Source organism: Loxodonta africana, chromosome 1, assembly GCF_030014295.1.
Source record: "Loxodonta africana isolate mLoxAfr1 chromosome 1, mLoxAfr1.hap2, whole genome shotgun sequence".
Lineage (NCBI taxonomy): Eukaryota > Metazoa > Chordata > Mammalia > Proboscidea > Elephantidae > Loxodonta > Loxodonta africana.
In genome coordinates, this window is record NC_087342.1 from 214801386 (window position 1) to 214822671 (window position 21286).

The 21286-nt window shown below is 37.4% G+C and overlaps 1 protein-coding gene across 5 annotated transcripts in view; it reads right to left on the reverse strand.

Annotated features, from left to right (window-relative positions):
• Window positions 1–21286, reverse strand: part of SHPRH (SNF2 histone linker PHD RING helicase) — a 102720-nt gene that overhangs the window by 23079 nt on the left and 58355 nt on the right. For all 5 annotated transcript variants that reach the window (XM_064291874.1, XM_003403884.4, XM_023550835.2 and 2 more), the window contains 7 exons: window positions 20108–20281; window positions 19730–19792; window positions 17954–18179; window positions 15681–15824; window positions 14483–14584; window positions 12911–12982; window positions 9138–9326 (listed from right to left, as the gene is read on the reverse strand). In XM_064291874.1, the coding sequence (XP_064147944.1) occupies window positions 9138–9326; window positions 12911–12982; window positions 14483–14584; window positions 15681–15824; window positions 17954–18179; window positions 19730–19792; window positions 20108–20281 (970 nt within the window). The remainder of the gene's footprint in view (window positions 1–9137; window positions 9327–12910; window positions 12983–14482; window positions 14585–15680; window positions 15825–17953; window positions 18180–19729; window positions 19793–20107; window positions 20282–21286) is intronic.

A 21286-nucleotide genomic window follows, 5' to 3' on the forward strand; every position in this document is an offset into this window, starting at 1 on the left:
GGAAGACCATTTATTAAAGATTTTATATGGATAATACACATATATTACATATATGTACACACACACACGTTGTTCGAAATGCCATCAGGTTGGCCCCCGAACCATGGTGACCCCATGTGTTACAAAGTACAACTGCTCCATGGGGTTTTCCTGGCTGTAATCTTTATGTTGATTACACCTCAACATCAAGAAAAAAAAAAAAAAATTCTCACAACTGGACCAATGAGCAACATCATGATAAACAGGGAAAAGATTGAAGTTGGCAAGGATTTTATTTCACTTGGATCCACAATCAACATGCATGGAAGCAGCAGTCAAGAAATCAAAAGACCCACTGCACTGGGCAAATCTGCAAAAGACCTCCTTAAAGTGTTGAAGAGCAAAGATGTCACCCTGAAGACTAAGGTGCGCCTGACCCAAGCCATGGTATTTTCAATTGCATCATATGCATGTGAAAGCTGGACAATGAATAAGGAAGAACAAAGAAGAATTGATGCCTTTGAATTGTGGTGTTGGTGAGGAATATTGAATATACCATGAACTGCCAAAAGAACAAACAAATCTGTCTTGGAAGAAGTACAACCAGAATGCTCCTTAGAAGCAAGGATGGTGAGGCTGCATTTTACATACTTTGGACAAGTTGTCAGGAATGATCAGTCTCTCCAGAGTCATCAGGTACTGTCTAAAGTTAATACATCAAAGAACAAAATATAGTCAAAGGCACGGAGCCCTGGTGGCACAGTGGTTAAAAGCTACAGCTGCTAACCAAAAAGTCATCAGTTCAAATCCCCCAGCTGCTCCTTGGAAACCCTATGGGGCAGTTCCGTTCTGTCCTATAGGGCTGCTAAGAGTCAGGCAGCAATGGGGGTAGTCAAACGCATATAGGTGATCCCTATAACTAAAAACAGAAATTTCTCACAGTAGCAAGGCAAAGAAGGGAATATGGAGAACTCTACTTTTCATTGTGTGTCATTCTGTTTTCTTCTGAATTTTTATCTTTTCTTTTTTATAGATCATTTCTACTAAAAAGTAAATACAGTTTTTACCCTTATTTCCTACAGATGAACATGACTTTTAGGGGCACTGGTACGAGGCCTGTGATTCTGGGACCTTAATAACTTATTACTTTATAATATAATCAGGACTGTATTTACCCCAAGTGAACTTCATCCTCTGAATTATGGCATTTCCCTAGAACTGCATGGTACTGTATCTACAGGGCCTCTAACTGCTGTAGGGTCAAATGCTGCCCAGTCTGAGCTCTCTGCCACAGAGGCTGAATTTCTGCTTTGTCAGAGGTGGGCTACTCACTTCTGAAACAGCACACAGATAACATTTTAATCTTTTAGTCAACACTTGGCTTTATTTTTGCAATTTATAGAAGGTCTTGAGACTAGAGATTTTTTGCAGACATCATCTGAGGAACATCACTTTAAAGAAGACAAAATTACACAGCTTAGATTTTTTTTTTCTCCCCAGTAAAGAGAACTATGTTCTCTAATCAGTAATATGACCAAGTGGGCATTGTATTTGGTGATAGGTAATAGATTTTTCTTTAAGTTTCCTTGGTGGTTCATAGCTTGCAAATAACTTGAACAATGTTTCCTATTACTGCCTGGAAACCCTGGTAGCATAGTGGTTAAGACCTAAGGCTGCTAACTGAAAGGTCAGCAGTTCAAATTCACCAGACCCTCCTTGGAAACCCTATGGAGCAGTTTTACTCTGTCCAACAGGGTCACTACGAGTTGGAATCAACTCGACAGCAATGGGTTTGGTCTGGTTTTTTAAATTATTGCATACGAGCCCTGGTGGTACAGTGGTTAAGTCCTCGGCTGCTAACCAAAAGGTTGCTGGTTTGAATCCAGCCACTCTGCAGTAGAAAGATGTGACAGTCTGCTTCTGTAAAGATTTAAAGGCTTGGAAGCCCTATGGGCTAGATCTACTCTGTCCTATAGGGTCGCTGTGAGTTGGAATTGACTCAACGGCACCTGGTTTGGTTTTTGGTTTTTACAGAGAAAATAATTTTCTATCTTCATATTATCTGACTTTCATTAAATTTATTCTGGATTTTTCTTTTTGAAATATTGCTAACTCCTTCAATGTGCCCGAGCTGTCCATAGTAGTTTTAAGCTGAGTAAGATCGATTAACATTGTTTTATTTTTGTCTGCACTTGTTCACCATGCTACAAACCCACACTGGTAGTGACAGATACAATTTAGTACAGTTATGCAATTTGTATGATTGGTCTCACAAAGCAGGAATATTTTTTAAGTATGTATCTGGAGCAAGTGCTGTAGGTTCTTCAAACATTCACATGTTGTTACCTGAATATAGCTTAACGGCAACTCCACCTAGACTGTGGGAAATCTTACAATTATACCAGGCTACAAAAATATTATCCTGTCCTTTGTAAAACACTTTGCATAATTATTTCAAAGAGGAAAGTTGGCAGTTGCAAAAAAGTTAAAAATTTTATTTGGATCTAAAGGCTCTTAGAAGGACTATATATAAACACTATTCATTCGTTTATCCATGCATCCATCCATCCATCCATTTACTGAGTACCTGTTACATGCCAGCCATTATTCTACATGCTGGGGAGACAGTGGTAAATAAAACAAGGTCCCAGCCTCACGAATGACGTTCTCTCTACATCTTATTGAAGTTTACACTCCACAAAGGATAAGTTTTTATAAAGGTAGTTCTATAAAGAAAATTTATAGTTTGTCTTATTTCTTTACTGCATGTTCAGTTTATTGCAAACTATCGTCCTTACTAACACAGAATTACAAGTGCTTCTTTGGCCAGTGAATAGATCATTTTTATGTAATTATGTTTATTCATGATATTCTCTAACAAAAATACCCAATCGTATTCTAAATTTACCAGGAAACCCTGGTAGTATAGTGGTTAAGTGCTATGGCTACTAACCAAAAGGTCGGCAGTCTGAATCCGCCAGGCGCTCCTTGGGAACTCTACGGGACAGTTCTACTCTGTCCTATAGGGTCGCTACAGGTTGGAATCGACTTGAGGGCCATGGGTTTTGGGTTTTTTTGGAATATTCATGTAAAAGTATCTCACATAAAAATATTTAAATAAACATATTTAAATATAATCACTTGTGGACTACATTTACCAAATTATTTTATGACCACTCTAAACTCTGTCATAATTTTATAATCAGTTTTTTTTTTTCCACTCAGATGTTTACTTTAGTAGTATTTACAAAGTATGAGACAGATTTCACAAGCCACCTTTGAGTCAATTAAACAAAAACTAAAAAAAAAAAAAAAAGAAACAAGATTTTACACAGTAGAATTCTACATAGTATTGCTAGGCTTCTCTGAATGTTTAGATGTAGAAATATAGATTTGTTTTTTTAAGTTTTTTTCTCTACAAAAGAGCTATATAAGACATTTCCCTTATCAATAGATTCTGTTAAAAATGGTCCAGATTCCTGAACCATATCCTAGATCTAACGAATCAAAACTTGAGGAGGTGGGGTCTGGAAAAAAGAAATCTTTATTTTAAAAAGCGTCCAGCTGGCTATCAGACACCCTAAAGTTTGAGAGGATGAGGCAAGTGTACGTCTGTGTGTGAGTGTGTGTGTGGTGGGGGTGGGGGATGGTGGACAGTTTTGTTGTGGCTCTATCCACGTAGCATAATTTCTTCGAGACAGAAACTTTTTATGACGAAAGAACCTTCTCCATTATAGGGTCAGGGTTCCACTGGCCAAACTGCTTTGAATGAAATGCAGCCAAACTTAGGACACAGGGAACATAACACGTGGGGTGTATGTTCTGCCAACAGGCCTACTTCACCATCCCAAATGCCTGGCAGTTGTCAGAACTTGCAAGGGGAATTTTGTTTACTTTGTGAAATGCCCAGTAGGTTCCAAGGGTCATTTAGGAATACTGTCACACAGTCATTAGGGTAGGTACAGTCTTAGTGTTTTATTTGTTTAAATTAAATGCATCTATCGAAGGGAACATTTGTGATCCTCATATTTGTTTTATTTGTATGATCAAGCAGTAGGATTTCTTACATTGTGAAATCTTATTTCTAAAAATACTACTAAAAAAAAGTCTAATACTACTTAATACTCTTTTCATCTCCAAATATCTTTTATCTGCAGATCAGTTATATGAATAAGAACTATATATATTATATGCTGTGTCTGAGAGTCTTGACATGAATACTTAGTGAAAACCATTTCAGATTAATGCAAAATTTCAATGAATCAGAAAATTACTTCTCAGCATCAGTTATTAAAACTCAGAGACTTACTAATCAACAATTTTACAAAAGAAAAAATGTCTGGGGTTAGGAATAGTTTGAACTAATATTTCTAAAATTTGAAATAATGCTTTAGTAATTCACATAGAGCCATCTTTATTTTATATAGGATCTCATTCTCAACTCCAACAGGAAGACGTGACCATTGAGTAAGGAAGTTTCAGGTAGTCTGAAGAGGGAGGTTACTCTGAGAATACAATAAGCAGCTGTTTCAGTGAGAAAGTGGCAGACAATAGGGCAGAAATGTGACAGAAGTCAAAAAAGGTGACAGGTTACAGAAGTGGCAGACACAAACAGTGACAGAAAAGGCAGGGAGAAGCAAAGTAAATGCAACAAGAAGCAATGTGAGAACATGGAGGAGGGATAAAACTTGCTTGCCTAATAGGTATGATATTCAGTCACGTGTTTAATAAAAAGGAAACACAAGTATACATGCACTATGACAAACAGGAAATTATTAATGTCAGTAAATTCTGTAACGTTATAATACTTTTTATCAGATGTTTCAATCGATTCATTTGTTCATCAATACCCATGAAAAGACAGGAAGAACACAATAAACAGTATTTGAACACTGATATCCCTGTCCCAACATGACAGCAAATGTAACTGCCCTGATCTCTACCCCGAGTGTGTAGGGAAGCTGCCATAAAATGAACAGGTGTTTGGGTCTGATGGGCACAATGACTCGGCTTCCTCCAGGCTGTGATGTTTACTGGTAGCCAGAGCAATCACTTCCTAAACCTCACTGCATGGAGCCTGACACAGCAGTTCTTTCTTAGCCTGGCTCCTTGTACTATGATGAATGCTCTCATCTAAGGGTCAGCAGCCTCTTCTCAGCCAAGGATGCCATCTGTGGCCCTTGGGATGCCTGGGGCCAAAGGAAGAGATAGAAGAGAAAGAAAAAAGAGATAAGAAGGACGATCTTAATGAGAAGAAAAGGGAGAGAGAACCCAAAGGAGGGGGCAGAAAGACAGTGAGGGGCCTCGGGAAGGACAGCAGTTCTTTGTGTGGTGGGTAAAGTATAACCATCACATGAAGGCCTCAGGGCTGGTCACCAGATTGCACCATGAGTCACCTGCCTCCACTCAGCAACTCCTTGGCATCTGCTAGGAAGATAGGCCAGGAACCTCTTAGGTTGTGATCCTCTCATCACTTATCCTCGCCCATTCTGTTATTCCCATGCAGTTCCTTCCTGCTTATTCATCCTCCCATTTTTCTCCTTCTACTCCTGAACCCTTAGGTGGTGGCCCCTGGGACTTGTGCCTTACGATCAACAAACTCTTTCATAGTATTTTTTACCTTCTGCAAAATTTTGCTCTCCATTCCTTGCTTTTTAATTGGAACCTGGCTGTCCTTGGAGTATACCATTTTCTCAGTAGCTCTCCTGAATGGAAGATGTTTATTCTCTCATCCTCCTTGTGCGTAGTATCCTCTAAGGTCCCCAGTGCAGATCATTATTTATCATTTTTGTAAAAACTGCCATTTTTTTGAGCCTCATTGCTTCTTTTGAGCCTCATGGAGTCCAGTTAACCCCTACCACTAGCCTTTGCTATCACATACTGAATGCTACCCTTCATTTGCTAAAGGACTTTGGTGTCTAATTCACAGTCTTTAACTCTACCTCAACTCAAGATATTATATATGTGGACAATCCATCCAACATCCAAGCCTCACAGTTTCTTCATCTTCTAGCACTCTCTCTCCACCCAACTTGGACCACCCACTCTACAGTCACATCTGGAGTACTTAATACCTGCCTTCTCTGAAATGACTATGAGTTACAATTGACTCAACCACATACAACACAACAATTCCCTGATAAGGACACCTACCCTTATAGCTTATCTGCTCTGTACCCCAACCTACAGCTGTTCTCTGATTTCAGTGAGACCTCTACTTTTTCTCTGTCTACTCTCTCCATCTTTTTAAAAAATTCATATTACAGGATATCCCTTCTCCCTCCTGTATCTTTACTTTATCCTTCTTTACAGAAGATCAAACATGCTCAAGGATCTTTTACCTTAGAAACAACAAACAAAAAAATACAAGGTATTCCTGTACTTCATACATTCTTCAGGTTGTAACTCTAGATCTTCTACTTTACAGCTAAATTTATGATAGTAGTTGCGCATTTTCTCTTTCTACTTATTCACTTCCTGTTCATTCCTCAGTCTCTTCCAATCTGCTTTCTGTCTCTACACTTCCACTGAACAGCTCCTTCTGAAGTCATCAATGACCCCATTAGCCATATACAGTCCTCACTGTAGCTGACCCACCTTCAGCATCACTGAATACAACTGGCCATTGCCTTCTTATTAAATCAGAGTCTTCCTGAGGCCTCTGTTGACATCATACTCTCCTGGATTACCTATGTCTCTGGTTGTTGCTTCTCATTCTCCTTTCTAGCTTTTCCCTCTTTATTCAACCTTTAAAAAGTTTTGGAGTTCTGCAGGACTTGATCTGAAGCTAGCTTCTCTTCCCTCTATATATCCTTCCCTAGGTAATTTCATTTCACTCCCATGGCTTCAAAGACCATTTAGACCATTGACTCTGGATCTTGGAGCTCCATATAACCATCTGTTTGCTGGATAGCTCTTCTTGAGTGTTTTATGCACCTCAAATATGTCTAAATGTACTCCTCTTTCAAAATTCCTTATATTAGTAATAGTACCATTATCCACCTGGGTTTTCACATTAGAAACCTGTAGGTCATCTATGAAATCTGCTTCTCTACCAATCCCTCTGACATTCTATCTTACTAATCAATTTCACTCCAAATATCTCTTAGATTTACTCACTTCTCTCCATCTCCACTGCCACCAACCTAATCAAAGCCATCATCACAAACTTCAAGCTCTCCAAATTTATTCTTTTCTCTTTCTGCTAATCTATTTTCTATTTCCCATACTGTAGCAAGAGGAATCCTTTTTTTAAATACTTTACTTTTTAGCAGTTTTAGGTTTACAGAAAAATTGTACAGAAAGTACAGAGAGCAAGAGGGTTTTTTTTTATATATAAATCCAAATCCAATCATGATACTTTCCTGCTTATAATGTTTAATGGCTTTCTGCTTATCTAAATATAAAGCTGTTAAATCTTCACATGGCCCTTCAACATCTGGCCCCTATTAGATCTCCAGAGTCATTTCATTCCATTCCATTCTTCCTCTTGCTTTCTACACTGCAGCCACTCAGTTCCATTTGAATTCTTTCTTGGCTCAGGTCTTTACCCATACTGTACTTTTTTCTCTCTGGGGCACTCTTCCCCACTAGATCACTCCCACCTTCTCCCCAGCTTGGCTAATCCATTCATCCTTTAGATACCTGCTTTACTGTCATTCCCTCAGAGAAGCCAGGCTTGAGTTTCTTCTGTTGTGCTTATTGCAACAGTAATACATTCATTATTTGTTTAATGTCTGTGCTTTTAGCTCCCTCCTCCCCCCACTATCAAACCCTGTAAAATCCACAGGGACAGCAGCCATGTCTGTTTTACTCGTAAGTTACGTCATGTCTATGAGGCCCAACACTGCCTAGAACATAGGGTGTTAACTAATAAATATGTGTGGAATGAATGAATGCATGAAAGTTCATTTCAACTTCGGGATTCTACATATTCCAACATATCAAATAGCAATACAACTGATGTTTTCAGGTTTTACTCAAATAACAGTGGGGGAAAACAGTAAGTAAATATTCTTCAACTATAGTTTTTATTTTTTTTGTGGAGGCAACATAAGAACTGCTTAACTTCTAGCAGTAAGTTTCAACTTGTAGTTGATTCTACTCACAAAATACAATCCTTAAAAATAAGTGTGAAGACGGTAATAAAGATTCCAAAGGTGAAAAAAATTAAGAAGATTCTACACCCTCTTGCTTAAGAGCTAGCCTCACCATTCCCTAAACTACTCCTTTGAGGCCCATGTTCCTACCACAGTTATATACTAATCTATCCTTTGTCTGAGTTTGGTTAGAGGGAAAAAAAAAAACCCCAAAAACAGCACGCTTAAGGTAAACAAACAACAAAAAACTCTAGTAAAGGCTTTTCATTAAATAAATATCCTTTAGGCAGAAAGTCCAATTATAGATTCTGTTTGGATCTCAGGTTATACTAATTTTCTTAAGACTCTGAATGAAGCAAGGGATCAATTGAAGAAAATAAGGCCAGCTTTTGGCTGTACCCCAAAATATCAGTTCGTGCAACTTAAAAGCTCACTGCCTCCTTGCAACAGGCTTCCCTAACTTCAGTAACCCATCTATTCTTTCCTTCAACTTGGTTGGGCACATCCTTATTTTCTGATAGCCAGGACTGACTAAAAGAATGAAGAAAAGCTTTTTAAAAATACATTTCTAATTTAACCAGAGCTCTATCTATTTGCAGTGGATAGAAATACTATAGATGATAATAAACCCACTGCCGTTGAGTCGATTCCGACTCATAGCGACCCTATAGGACAGAGAAGAACTGCCCCACAGAGTTTCCAAGGAGCGCCTGGTGGATTCAAACCGTTAACCTTTCGCTTAGCAACCGTAGCACTTAACTACTACACCACCAGGGCTTCCACAGATGATAATAAGGAACCGGAATTCTAAGATGTTGCTTTTTTGCTACAGTGGGCACAGTCAGTGCTATGTTTGGAAAAAGCATTCTTTTGCTCCTCCCACTAATAAAAAAGTAGATGGTCAAGCTGAGGCTTTCAGGCAGTCTAACTAAACTATGGATGACAGCAGTTTGTACATATTCACCCATCCTTTTCTGACTTTAGTGCCCCCATTTACCAGATACTGATCTCTATTATATTGCTAAAACTATGCTCCACCATGTTCTTGACCTACTTTACCTTCACAGGGATGTCCTCTTCCTGGTTTGCTTTCTCTGAGGTGAAGACATATGAGATTTCTTTATGAGATGTGGTCTGGCGGCAGATGGCACACTTGATGGAGCTTCTGTGGGACCCTACACTGTACTGTTCGATAATAATAGAAATGCATTCATTACAGAAACAGTGCCCACAGGTCAGTACTGCCCACTGGAAAAGAAAACAAGAGAACAAGCCTCAGTGAGACGCTATCAAAGATGCTTTCCCATCTGTAAATACAGTAAGAAAGGGAGAAGAGAGTGACAATTTTACTTCCTAAATATTTCACGACATTAATATTCTTTAAATCATATAAGCCAAGTTCTTTTTATAGATTCCAAAAGAGTTAACTTTCATGGTCTTTAGTTGTGCTCAGCCTAATAATGAGCATACCTGTCAGATACGATCATTCTGTAATAAGTTGGTGTTCTTACTACAGTACTTTAGAAAAATGCAAATTATTCCTTCAACATTCTAACGGCAAATCTAGTAGATGGGATGAGAGCAACTCTAATTTGGAGATATCATGTAGGTAATAGTACTCAACATATTCTATTTAATTTCTCAAGCTGATTTACATTTTTGCATGTTAAAGCATATGAAATATATCAGATACATTTAAAAAGTGGTTCTAGATAAAAAAACAAAACAAAAACAAATAAACAAAAATGATTGTGCCTAACCTGTCTAAACCAAAAGCAAAGAAATTTCCTGAATACAGTCAAAGAGGGGAACCATGGCTTCAGGGGACATCTAGGTCAACGGTCATAACGAAATGTATTAGGAAAACGTTCCGCATCCCACTTTGGTTAGGGGCATCTAAGGTCTTAAATGCCAGCAAGCAGCCATCTAAGATGCATCAATTGGCCTCAACCCACCTGGAGCAAAGGAGAATGAAGAACACCAAAGATACAACGTAAACATGAGCCCGAGAGAAAGAAAGGGCCACATAAACCAGAGACTCCATCACCCTGAGACCAGAACAACTAGATGGTACCCGGCTACCACTGATGACTGCCCTGACAGGGCACACGACAGAAAATCCCAGATGGAGCAGGGGAACAGTGGGATGCAGACCTCAAATTCTCCTAAAAAGACCAGACTTAATGATCTGATTGAGATGAGAGGGACCCTGGAGGTCATGGTCCCCGGACGGTCTGTTAGCCCAAGACTGAAACCATTCCTGAAGCCAACTCTTCAAACAGGGATTGGACTGGGCTGTAAGACAGAAAATGATACTGGTGAGGAGTGAGCTTCTTGGCTCAAGTAGACACGAGACCATGTGGTCAGCTCCTGTTTGGAGGGGAGATGAGAAGGAAGAGGGGGACAGGAGCTGGTTGAATGGACATGGGGAATACAGGGTGGAGAGGAGGAGTATGTTGTCTCATTAGGGGGAGAGCAGCTAGGAGTAGATAGCAAGGTGTAAGTTTTTGTATGAAAGACTGACATGATTTGAAAACTGTCACTTAAAGCCCAATAAATTAAACAAAACAAACATTGTGCCTGACAATCCCTGTGTCCTATTTCAGGTAAAGTAAAATAATCCTCTCTGGACCTTTGGAGCATCCTATAGAGGAAACTTCCCCTCTTTGGGAATTGTGGAGGGTGGGGGTAGAATAGAAGAGCATAAATTTAGCACGGGGGTCAGTTCTATAAGCTACGTCATCTTATGCAAATTATTTAACTCTTTTTTATGTGGTAAAACAAACAACAATAAAAACTGAGCACTGTTATGAGTTATAAGGGTCTTAACCCCAAAGCTGTGTTTTTTCTAGGATGTGCACATCCATGGACTTGTATGAAAAGACGGTGTGTGGCTGGACCCACCTGAGGTTCTTTTTAAGAAGCCTCTTGGAAAAGAACTCACACTAAAGGAAGAGAAGCTTGAGGTATATATACCTGATTTTACAACAATCATTGAGAAGGAGGAAGGGTTATGTTGTATTTTAGTGTGATCCTGTTAATATTGTTCTCTGGCTGCAACTCTGCTCCCAAGCTAGAGTCCCCAGCAATAGAGGCTGTGTTAAAATTAAAGCAGTGTCTTACTAGCATTTTTGTATGACACAAAGCAGCACTATTCTGTACCTCCTGTGCCTCTGGTGCCACTGGGGATGAAGGGCACTTCCTCTACTTAAGAGGATGTTTGTGGCTCAGAGGCGCTCAGAATGGACAAGGTGAACAGCAAGACAGGTCCACTTACATTTACAATGGAAGAGAAACCAAAGAGACAGTTGGCACTGGCACCAAAATATCAAGAGTGACAGGAAGTTGACTGAACAGCCCAAACAGAAGAAAAGACATTAGGCAGTAATACAACGTGCCTCAGACAGACTCCCTAAATTAGAGGGAAGGAAGAGAGGTGGGAAGACAAAAGGAAAGAATCTAGACCCCTAGAGGTGGGTGTGGATAGTTAGAAAAGCAGGTTTGTTATACTTACTATAATCTAATATAGTCTCGTGGGTATAGAAGAATTAAATGAAATAATGTATGTCTCCTAGGTGTAGAAGAATTAAATGAAATAATGTATGTGAAAGAGCTTTAAAACGCTAAATGCTTAAGGTAAAAATTAAATAAAATTTCTGAGACAGTTCAGAGGCATGAATCTCATCATAAAAAGACACTACTCCACATAACCTTTTCCATTTTCATCCCAAGGACATCTGTCAGAAGTCACCATTATTTGCACATTACCATCCCTCTGCTCAGTTTCCCATATAATATCTATCCTTGTAAAATCTGTTACCAAAAAAAGTATCTTCTGAAATCTCATCTTCTCCACAAATCTTGAAAACTAACAGGCAATGCCTTCCTGATTACCACTAGTCAGAACATGCAACTCACACATTTAACTTTCCACTCTCAGTTCCACAGCCAAGAACCTTTATTAATTTAATAGTAATACGTTTACCTTTCAAATTTTGAAAAGCAATAAAAATCCTGATATTATATGTACAAGGAGCCCTGGTGGCACAACAGTTAACTGCTCAGCTGCTACCTGAAAGGTTGGCAGTTCAAACCCACCCAGCGGCTCTGCAGGAGAAAGATCTGGCGGATATGCTCCCATAAAGATTACAGCCTAGGAGACCCTGGGGGCAGTTCTAGTCTGTCACATTGGGTCACTGTAAGCCCAAATCAACCCGACAGCGCCTAACAACAATGATATATATTGATTTATCATACAAAGCAGGAGTTTAGTTTCATACTTACAGTCAGTAGGCTGAAAAAAAAGAAATCTTGTAGAGGAGAACTAATAGGGTGTCATGGTGTTTACAAACACATGGACACTAACATTCATAAAGAAATATATTTATACTTAACTGATGTAATGTTCTTCTAAAAATCACATCTACATTTCTCCAGGGAAGATGTTATTTGTACTTTAACTGATAAAACCTGGCATTATGAGACATTAATAGTGCTAAGTAAGATCTATGCAACCACACCTTTGTAATGCCTTCTTAAGTAAATCCACGTGTGATGTATTATATTTCCATACGATTATCAAATAATCACGTTCAACAGACTACTAGGGTCATTCTAGAAAAATTTTTTCACATGTTCCTTAGGAAAAACCCTGTTCAAACATATGTGGCACTGACTATGTCATCTAATTTCTGGTCCCACCATTAAGCTGGAGATAATACCTGCATGTAAAATTGTCATGATAAAAAAGAGATACAAAGATATTGGATGTCGAAGCTTCTGAAAGCTGAATGGTGTTCTATAAACACATGCGATGTATATCACAACTTCACCTGCTTTCCCAGCTGCCGTGCACAGATCGGACAAGGTTCTGGATTAATACCTCCTGACGTTTTGTCTTGAGACTATCCAAAAAAGAAAGAATTTAAAAATATATCAGTTACATTTTTATATTTTATACCTCCCACATACTTTATAACTCATTTATAGAAGTAAATGCTGGCAATCTCAATTTAAATAACTTAATAATTTAGATGACCCAATAATCTGTATACTATCTGTTACTATTAGTCCTCTGCTTTACAAATAATATTTACTCAAGGGGTAAACAAAAAATGGATATAGTTTTTATTATAGTTTGTTATACTATCGTATTTATAATTATAGAAGCTAAAATTAAAAGCAAAATATGACACATAGCTTAGCTAAATTCTCAAAACTACTTTCTGGCTAGATTTTGCTCCAAAGAAATACACATTATTTTTAAAAATATGATTTGGAATTTTGAAATAAAGATTTCTTATAATTGTGAAGAAACCTTCACCTGCATGTCCACTTGGTTCACGAGCTGCACGGGAACACAGAGGTGGGAAGACACAGCATTTATTTACATAATATAACTTCTTATTAATACGGGCTTCTTTTTGGTACCTTTTCTAACCTCATTAAGACATTTCACTGGTCACAAAATAAAAAGTTGGATGTTCATTATAGGAAAAATAACCTGTTAATTCATATAATCCTGAAGATAGCCCGATGAGAGAGTGTTGTTATTATTTTAAATTTACAGATAGGGCAGAGAGAGTTAAATAACAAATACAGTCACGTAGCTAGAGAATAGTGAAGTCATGAGTTAAACGTGGGCTGTCTGGTCCCAAGTCTATCTTCTTAACCACCATACTATTTTTTCTGTAATGAATGCCTAATTTCTCATTTTGTGATCAGTAGAATTTAAAACTTTACTTGAATGTAGTTTGACCAGTTTTCAGGACCAAGTATTGCCTATTGCTTTCCTTCATTTGCCCTGTCCAAAAACCTATTGCCACATTTTGTTCTGATAAGGTGTTCTGCCAGCTGGCAAACTATGAATTCTTCCAATAAAAAGGAATTGTACTCATCAATAATCCATCAATTCATCAGTGCCTATTTAATACTTTGCTCACAGTAGAAACTCAAAAAATGTGTTGTGATTTACATTAAATAACTAAAGTTCCCTTCATTACCACGCCTTCTGATTTAGTAGGTTTCCAAACACATTTCAGAGTTTCAAATAATAAATTTAAAAATATCTATGTATGAATGAATGCATATGTATATATAATGCAATTTTCACCCACAGCTTTGAACTATAGTCTGTTTATACTGTTCCTTACTATACAATGCATACCCTTTACATTGTCTGTGTAACTTATATTTTCTATAGACATAATCTTCCTCTGTGATCTGTGTAGCTAATGTAGACATAGCTAGCGTTCTGATCCATATAACTAGCATAACCAAACAAAAGATTAATTAAAAAAAAAAGTACCCTTAATTATGGGACTAATGGATTAAATGCAAAGAGTCACTAAAGTGGTTTATGATAATACAGTATGGAAAAAAGTAGCATGATTGTAAATCAATACCTTCTCCAAGTTAGTTAGGTAAAGAAGCTGCCCAAGTTTTTTCTGAAGTTGTGATGTAGCAACGGCTTTATCATTTAGTAGTTTTATACGATTTTGTTCTACCTAAAAAACAAAAAAGTCCTTATTCTTTCTCAGAAAGATAGTTAAATTCTATTAAACACACACAGTTTTTCCTCAATAATGTTTAAGAAAACCCACTTATATGGGAAAATTCAAATTTGCAAAATGAATGCTATATAACATATATCAAAAGAACTTTCTGCCTTGTAAAAGACAAAATTTAATGTAGAGTTCCTTTAAACAGGAAATTCCCCTATATACTTGAAGTCTGGTAAGAACATAGATTCTATTTGTGCACCATTTTTCATGAATATATCCACAGGATTAAAAAAAAAAATGATTTGCTGCTTTGGACAGGATGATTTTACCAAACTCAGGGAAGAATCTCCCTACCCACCTACCATTTGACAATAGAACATAGTAAACAGAAAAGGAGTATTCAAATAGGAGTAATCTGTATTCACAGAAAAACTTACGAAGATTTCCTATTTTAAAAGTTAAGCAAGCTGGTATGTAAGGACCATTTCTAAGTTTTTCTAGGTTATAGTCTTCAGCTTTGTTGAAAGAAAATAATTTTAAAATGCTAAACACACACAATTAAACATTTAAAAAGTACAGGAAATAATATTTCTAATATGGAATAGAAATGGTTGGTAGAGTTATTTCTTAATGCTGAAATACAAAGAGGGATTTATCAGAGGATAAGTTGTTAACACTTGCTCATTATTAGCAAAGGAAACACCACAAAAGAGTTTTTGATTGTTCTTAAGGAAGATTTTTCTATTTCTGACAAAGCTGGGGTAGTAGGACGTATGTCCAAAAACTGACCAAGGACACCTGCAGGTTTTGGCACACAGTGCTCAAAAATAAGTTAATGAATGCACACTCTGGAGAGAAACAAACAAAATGCACCAAAATAGTAAATGTGAAAAGCATGTATTAAGTATGAAGTTGCTCACGTTTGACCACTTTTGACCCATAAAAACAACAGTTTCATATGGCTCAAACTAAGAGTAGAGATTAAATTCATACTTATAGAAGAGATTGCTGCCCTGACTCAACTATGTCTTTCATAGGTCTTGAATTTTTGTCATATCTATGTGCTGTGCCTTTTCCTGTTATTTTACTTGCAAACTACCTCGTGTGGTTCAATGATATGAAGAACAGGTGGACTGGGCTTTGGTTCCCTAGGATGGCGTACTCTTAGTCGTTCTGTAGCCATTGCAAGTTCATCAACAGCAGATACACGATTCCTCAGGGCCATCCAGTATTCATGAAGCAACTGGAGGTACAGAAAAACAAAGAAATTGGTAAAGAAGATAGTCAGAAAGAGTTAAAACCACTAAGATGTGTCATAAAAAGTCTTCCTTGAGGTTTCAAGACATAAATACTTTTACATAAAGGTCTAAGATACAGGCAATTCTTTGGCCATTTTTTAGGATGTCAGAGAATATCACTGGGTAATCTCCACAATACATTGTAGAGTACTGTCTCTTCAGATTCTTAGGAACAGAATACCCAGATTTCTTGATGGGATCAAAGGTTTTTATAAATAATTATTAGGCTGGTAGAATCTTTGTTTTTTTTAAAAAAAAAAAAAAATATATATATATATATATGCATACACATGTATATAACCAAAAAAAAAACCATTGCCATTGAGTTGATTTCGACTCATAGCAACCCTATAGGACAGAACAGAACTGCCCCATAGAGTTTCCAAGGAGTGCCTGGCAGATCTGAACTGCCGACCTTTAGGTTAGCAGCCGTTGTACTTAACCACTACACCACTAGGGTTTCCGTATGTACATATACTTATATAAAATATTTCACATATTCAAAATAATGTATATATGGTAACAAGAATACAAGAATAAACAACTGAATACCCACCACCCAATTTAAGAATACCAATTCATCTGAAAGTCTCTGGTGTTGTTAACTGCAACCCTCTCTTTCCTCACACATTCCCCCTTTGGCCCCCAACAACGGAGTAACCACTATTCTGAATTATAGTTATCATTCTATACTTTTCATTGCAATCATTACATGTATGGAGCCCTGGTGACACAGTGGTTAAGAGCTATGGCTGCTAACCAAATGGCTGGCAGTTCGAATCCACCAGCTGCTCCTTGGAAACCCCATGGGGCAGTTCTACTCTGTCCTACAGGGTCACCAGGAGTTGAAATCGACTTGACGGCAACTAGTTTGGTTTTTTGGTTTATAACATGTATACATCATTAATCTAATTTATGTGTTTCTGAAATTAACAGATAAGGTGTTAACCAGTATACATTTTTTGACACGTTTTCTTCATTAGCATTATTTTTCTGAGGTAAATCCATGTTAATATGTGTAGCCACAGCTCATGCATTTGCATTATTTGTAAAAGGGTTTAGTCTGCAAAGCTATGAAGGAAAAATGCACTACGATCTGGGAGAACTGCACAATACACACTCTTCTGAGACATAGCATATGGCCAAATGAAGCAAAAAGGAAAAAAAAAAGGTGTAACTGGACATTGTATATAGTACTGTCTTCTCCCATGGCTTGCTATAATTAACTGTGTTTATTAATGTCCTTTGTATTCAGAATTGTAATACATTTAGAAGAAAAATTACTATGAACCAATGCATTCCACTTTATAAAAGTATCACTCTCAATTTATCAAACATATGAGTTTGATATTACAGACATCTTTTCTTTCTGGATAAAAATTTTTATCCTGCTTTAAAAAGCAAGAACTTTGGATTTCTGAAAAAAATATCAATTGGAATTATAACATTATAAATATTTCTTTCAATTCCCTTACCTATCTCACCTATAAAGTTACTTTATATTCGGTAATAGATCCAAATATAAAGAACGATTCAAAATTACTGAACTCTAGAATCTCATCTCAAGAACAGCGATTACATACAACAGAATGGTTAAAGTTTAAATAGGAAGGGCCACTTTGTGCTTTAGTTATTTATTTATTGCAGTGGTTTCCAGACCTGCAGATTGGGAAGGAAGTATTTACTATGCTCTCCAGTCTCCAAGGTTGTTTATGTTTTGTTATTCAGACAAAAGCAAAACAAAAACCAAAACAAAACTCAACTCTAATTTCACAGAATAGCAGTTTAAGATTAAGCTAAGAAGAGACTAGAACATTTTCACTGCTAAATAAAAGGTTTCATTTAGGTTTCATCTTGATAATGATTCTTTAAAATAACTGAACAAACTGAATTTACTTATTGGTTTGGTATTATTAATTTACAATCCATTACAATAATTACATTTTGGAGAAAGAAAAATTACGACACCTCAAGTGTCTAAATCAGATTTTAAAAATGAAGAAAGAAAAGGTATCAGGTAAAATTAATGTAAAAGAGGAGAATTTTTAATACCAAAAGGTTTTTAAACACCTACCTTATATTCCTTCTTCCATGCTTCAAAGAGATCCATTAAAGCACTTCCTTCATCAATGAATTCAACATCAAATCGATGTGATTTTGCAAAAGATAATATTGCTTTCATTGAACGCTCTGTCTCACTTATTGCCCACAGACCCCGGCTGGTGGTAGGTACTCGATCATCTACTAGTCCTTCTTCGTCTTCTATCATCTCCTCAAATATTGCAGTCTGGCCTTTGACTCTGAAGACATACCAGAACAAAACAATAGTAACCACAGTCAGTGCGTAACAAGCACTGTAAATGAGCGACACTGACAAAGGCAACAGGAAAGCAGTGTCAATGACTTGTCATTAACTTTTTAATGACATGTCTACAAGGTCATGTTTGCAAGTCTTTGGGAAAACCACAGCAATTCTGAATATGCTGGAGGTTTCATAAATTTGTCCAGTGCTTCTTGAGAGCAACCTGGCATAATACACAACGGCTATAAATTCTCGGCTACAATCTCATTCTGGGAATTGAAACAAAACACAAGCCGCCGATAAACAACAACCATGCAAACAAACGGTATGATCTGAAGATACACTGTTAATCCCTTTTTTTTGAGGGGGTCAGAATATAGCCTTTCCTCAATTTCCATGTTTGTAAAATAAGAATAATTATGTTAATGCAGTGACTGGGTACACTAAGTAGTTTAATCTCTAACATGAGGATGAAGACTTCAAATACGTCCTGGAGAAAGGGTATTAATAACGAGAGCTAACATTTCATAGGACACTTACCATGTACCAAGCACTATGCTAAGTACCAAGTACTATGCTAAGCAACTAGGTTAATTTTCTTATTTAATATTCATAAAAACTCACCGAAAAGACCCAAGGGAGCAATTAATTCAAAGGACTAATGGATCACATGAACCACAGCCTACACAACCCCTAGATCAGAACTAGATGGTACCCGGCTACCACTACCGACAGCTCCGACTGTGACCACGATAGAGGGTCCTGGACAGACAAGGAGAAAAATTGCAGAACAAAATATCAAATTCACAGAAAAGACCAGGCTTCCTGGTCTGACAGAGACTGGAAGAACCCCTGAGACTAGGGCCCTGACAACTTTCTGACCTGGAACTGAAGCCATTCCTGGAGACCACCTCCCAGCCAAACAGGAGAGAAGCCCGTAAGATAAACAATGACACACAAGGGGAAGTTATTACTGAGAACAACTAATTATAGGAGATCAAAAGGGCAATATCTGCCTAAAAGCGAAGATGAGAAGGCAGGAGAATCAGGACTAAAGGAAACGGGAATTCAGGGTGGAAATGAGGAGAGTGCTGACACAGTGTGGGGAATGAAAACGAAGTCATGAAATACTTTTTGTACATATTATCAAATGGGATGCTAATTTGCTCTGTAAACTTTCACCTAATGAAAAATTTAAAACAACAAAAACAACTCAATGAAGTGTTATTAATCTTTATAATGAAGAAACAGGCTTAGAGAAGTAACTTGCCCACAATAATGGGCAGGGATTTGAGTCCAGGTCTGTTGGACTCTAGAGTTGGGACCTTACCACTCCTCTCAACTGTCCCTCTCAATTAATTCCAAAATACTACATGACATGAACATTTAGGGGGTAACTTCTGCACAGGTGAAACTGAGCATGTTAAATTTGCCAATCCCAAATGTTTACTGATTTGGTTTAATAAAAGAAAAAATATAAGAAAGGTCACTGTGAAACACTAAGTCTCATAAAAAGTTTTCCTGATGAGAAATAATCAGAAAACTTACGTGTGAGAAAACAGCTTCGACTCATACTCTGTGAACAATTCATCAGCCTTGCAAAAGACACAGCTGGAGGAGAAGAGATTACCAAAGAAACAGTCACAGGTATAGCAATCAAGTAATTTTTAAGACAGCCTTAGTATTTTATACTTCACTTTTTCTTTACAACAGATAGACCACAAGGAAAACAAAAATTACGTTTGTTAGCACGTAGTCCTTGACAGTTTTTTTTTTTTTTTAAGTTTAATTAATAATAAATCTCTCTGCTTCTGTCTGAGTTCACATGCAAAACCTTTATCATATGAGCCACTGTTTCTTCTCTCAGAAAAAATCTAACCTAATGGACTGATGCCATTTCATTGTATGATTTCTCCCACTACCTACCAGTTGAGAGGAAATCTGATTGGCCGGAGGTGGCAGATCGTTGCAGACTCGATCACGCTACGAGATGGTGGTCCTTCCAGGTTTTTCACAGCCTCTCTGACTTGTTTCTGGAATTTATTTAGCTCTTCCATTTGTGTTGTAAGTAAGAACTGAAGACCTCTGCAGTCATGGAACCTGATTTCCATCACCAGCACCACACACAACACAAAGAAAAGAACAGTAGGTCAATTTTCCCAAATAGTTGTCAAACCAAGTGCTACATAAACTGCATGCAACATTTTACTCAGCTAAACCTGAGTGTTTTCCGTAGGGGTATATTCAGTCGGTATCTACTAGTGTAATAACAATGCGTTTTCTACTACAAAAGACCCCAGAAAGTTTGACAGACCCAGTCCTTAGGGACTGAAAATGAGTATGCAAAATCAGCATATGCTTCTATGGCTCTGAAAGTCAGGACTGGCACATTTCTCCTTTTTAATGCTGACTGACTAGTGACGTCCCTCTTGACATCCTTACTGTTTACGGACTGGTGACTGCAGGACGCAACATAAAGACAAAAATTGGGGAGAAAGAAAAACCCAAGACTTATACTCCTTGTTACAAGGAAGAGCAATATGTATTTTATTAAGCATTTACTACATGCCAGGAACTTCGCCAATCATTTCTCCTGTATAATCTCAGTATTTACTGTTATGTCCACTTTACAGATGAAGTTTAACTAAGGTAATGTAACTAAAGTTATAAAATTATCGTGTGGTAGCATTTTGACTTAAGCCCAATAGCAACGCTCTTAATCATTTTATCATACCGTAAATGAAAAGGGCTGAGAGAAAAAAATGTATGTATGTGCGTGCCGGGTTTATGAAAGAAAACAAAATGAAACAAAAAAGCCTAGGAAAATGAGAAATTAGAAACTGGAAAATACAAAGAGGATTTGTTTGCTTTTCCCCCCCCTTCCTGAAATGCCATATACCTTCTTCTTCAAATTGTAAAAATCCTCAAGAGTCCACTCCCCTTGGTGAGGCCTTCCCCACTATTTCCAAACACTAATCTGTTTCTTTTCTGTCCATGGAGTGGCTGACAACGTCATTCGTTCATACTAAATTTTCACACATACTTATTTGTATGTATGTACAAACATGAGCATACATATTTCTCAAAGTGTTCACAGGTCTTACC